General features: G+C 49.2%; 1 protein-coding gene across 1 annotated transcript; it reads right to left on the reverse strand.

Moving 5' to 3' along the window:
- Positions 1-458: 458 nt before the first annotated feature.
- On the reverse strand, positions 459-882 carry PPTG_22375 (hypothetical protein; the record flags this gene model as incomplete). Its single annotated transcript, XM_008903785.1, has 2 exons — positions 459-767; positions 847-882. The coding sequence occupies 2 exons, from the start codon at positions 880-882 to the stop codon at positions 459-461; spliced, it is 345 nt and encodes a 114-aa protein (XP_008902033.1).
- Between the last annotated feature and the right edge of the window lie 1862 nt (positions 883-2744).

The following is a 2744-nucleotide window of genomic DNA, read 5'->3' on the forward strand; positions in this document are numbered from 1 at the left end:
TAATCTTCACCGATGATGACGTAATCATTGACGCACCGTCGTCGACCATGAGTCTCAGGGCTGGATCGGGTCGCTTCCCATCAATCAGTTTTCTTATTCGTGAAAGCCAACTGGTGCTTCACCACAGAGGACTACTTGTAGGAGAAGGGCGCACACGGATGCGTGTGTGGCTTTTAGTCTACTAATTGTTTGCTCTAACAAAGGGGGTGATACGTGCCGACAGGAAGGCGTGCTGGCCGTGAACGTGGAGGCGCGACTGACGAACATTTCCCCTTTCACGAAAAGCGCGCGTTTGCCGACCTCCCGGGTGACAACTACTCGCTGAAGCGCCATTAAAAGCTAGCCCGTGGTGCAAGACCTGCAATCGGCCAGTCCCTACGCCACAAACTTTGGCCATACTTTCCCTGGTGCCGTCTACGTCAAAAAAAAATCTTCGCTGGAGGAGGACACTCGAGTGGTTAATGCACACACTCAGCTTCGACTAGCCCAAGCGGTTGAACACGTGAAGAAGGTACAATGGCATCAGCACGGATGGAGCGATCGTTGCAGTGATGAAGGTCCCAATCTCGCGGAGCGCAGCTCTTCCACCGGTTCGGCTCGGTCGGCGAAAAGTTCGAAGTGGCCGTGACCACAGTCTCCTTGCGGCCAGCGTCCCACAGAGCTGCGCTGTTAGCGTACACCATCTCCTGGTCGGTGAAGTTGCGCCGGTTAAGGTCTTCTCGGCCGTCCAGGTTCTCGAACGTGGCCACAGGCTCCACACCAACACCCTGTCCATGTTATTCGACGCCAAGCGACCGCTTGGCGTCGGCTTTCCGCAAAAGTTGATGATCAGCGATGCCTCCGGACATCGGAATGCTCAACGGCTTCACAATTCCAAGACATGCGCATCTTACAGATGAAGCAAGCAGATACAATCTCCACGCCTTGTTCAATTTTTATGGTTGGCTGTGCCTGAGCAGGAATGGGATGTAGCTAACAACTACACAACAAATTCATGATGGCTGTATTGAGGATGCACATGTAACGCCACTAGAACGGCCAACCTACGCACGACCTTAGACTTTAGTTTCTGTATTCAGCCATCAACTACGAGAGATGCCAGACTTCCTTTCGGGATCGATTTCCAGACAACCTCTTCTCTTGTGGAAAGTTTTTGTCATAGTTCTGGGGCTAATGCTACCGGTTTGGCGTTGGAATAGGATCAGATTGAGACCCGATCCTTGTCGTTGTAAATGGTATTTTCATCGGCATCGTTACCCTCAGTATTGGGGCCAGCAATTACATTGCTGCGGGAAGAAGTGGAGATTCTTGGGATATTCAAAATGCTGTCCCACATCCCAACTGTGGCTTCGTCGCCGTAGTCTCCAATCTGCTCCCAGTCGAAGTGTACAAGATATTCGGCTAGTTGTCTGTTGTTTAGAGCAACTGTATCGAGTTCCGCAGCCAACGTATTGATGGTATTATCATCAGCAGGAGCCAATTGTTGTTGATTTTTGTCGTTAACGCGCGCACAGCGGGAGGTGTTGGTGAAGCAGTTTGAGTTGGCGCTGAGGTATGACGCAATGGCGTTGAGGTGGGCCAATGACTAACTCCGGAGTCTGGATTAGCGCAAGCTCACTGAACAAACGCTCACAGGTTGTCGTATTAACGACGATGGACAAGATTGTAGGAGCAAGCACAGGAAATTTGCAGTTCGTTTTCGTATTCATCTCATACTTCAAAAACGTCGACACTGCATCGCTGCTGAAGTCGGTAGAGCGTGAAGTTGTATAAGTACCCTGAATCCAATCGAATTCTTCACCACGAACCCGGCTGTCATCTCCATTTACAAAGCAACGATAGCAAATTGACAAACATCGTCCAGTAATCACAGTTGGTGTTTTTACTGCCTATTCAGAATGACGAAAGAACCTTAGAATGAATAGAGGTTGCTCCCAGGCATTCCAACGAGCTTCCACTACGTTTGTGAGAGAGTCACCCCTCTCCGTAGATACAACCCCACGGTAAATATCCATGAATGAAAAAAACTACATCTGCCACTGTATTTTCATTCCTTTTGGAGACCGAATGAACCAGTACAATGGCCGAACAATTTTCTCCGCAGTCTCCAACTTGGTTCAATACTCAACGTCCCCAAAAATTCAACTCTTGTGCGTGAGATCCGGGCTACTCCGATATGTGAAGGCCATATCTTCTATAGCTCCGCGTACACGAAGTAACGACGCAAAACAAGCCTGCATCAAATTCCACCTAGTTTCACATAGCATGAAAAACGGCAAACCTATCGCCATAGCGCTTAGCCATTGCTTTAGCAGCCATTTAGAAGTAGAAGCGTTCAGAAACTGGCCACTCTGCGGCTTCCTAGGAAACCTTTGTAAACGCCGAGTTTAGAACGGCTATCATCCGATCGTTAACATCGTGTGCGAAACAATGTATGAAGGCGATATTGGTGCCAATCTACAACGTGCGCGGCTACATTGCCTGGCGCTGTCAGTCACAATTGCACATACTTTCCGCTCCAATGCAAATAGCTCGTCGATAACCCCTTCCATCTGTTTGGCAATTGCAAGGCCGTCATGTTGATCACCAGTATCCTTTAAATCGTAAGTAAAAAAAACTGCAATCCACACCCCAGCACATGCGGCTTCTGTGGCGAAGCGCGGTGAACACTCTGCCGACAAAGGGGCGTATAGTGAGACCCGGACTTGGGGGTCAACTTCTAGGATGTTAACACCAGAAATAAC

The sequence above is a fragment of the Phytophthora parasitica genome (assembly GCF_000247585.1).
Source record: "Phytophthora parasitica INRA-310 unplaced genomic scaffold supercont2.16, whole genome shotgun sequence".
NCBI classification, from domain to species: Eukaryota; Oomycota; class Peronosporomycetes; order Peronosporales; family Peronosporaceae; genus Phytophthora; species Phytophthora nicotianae.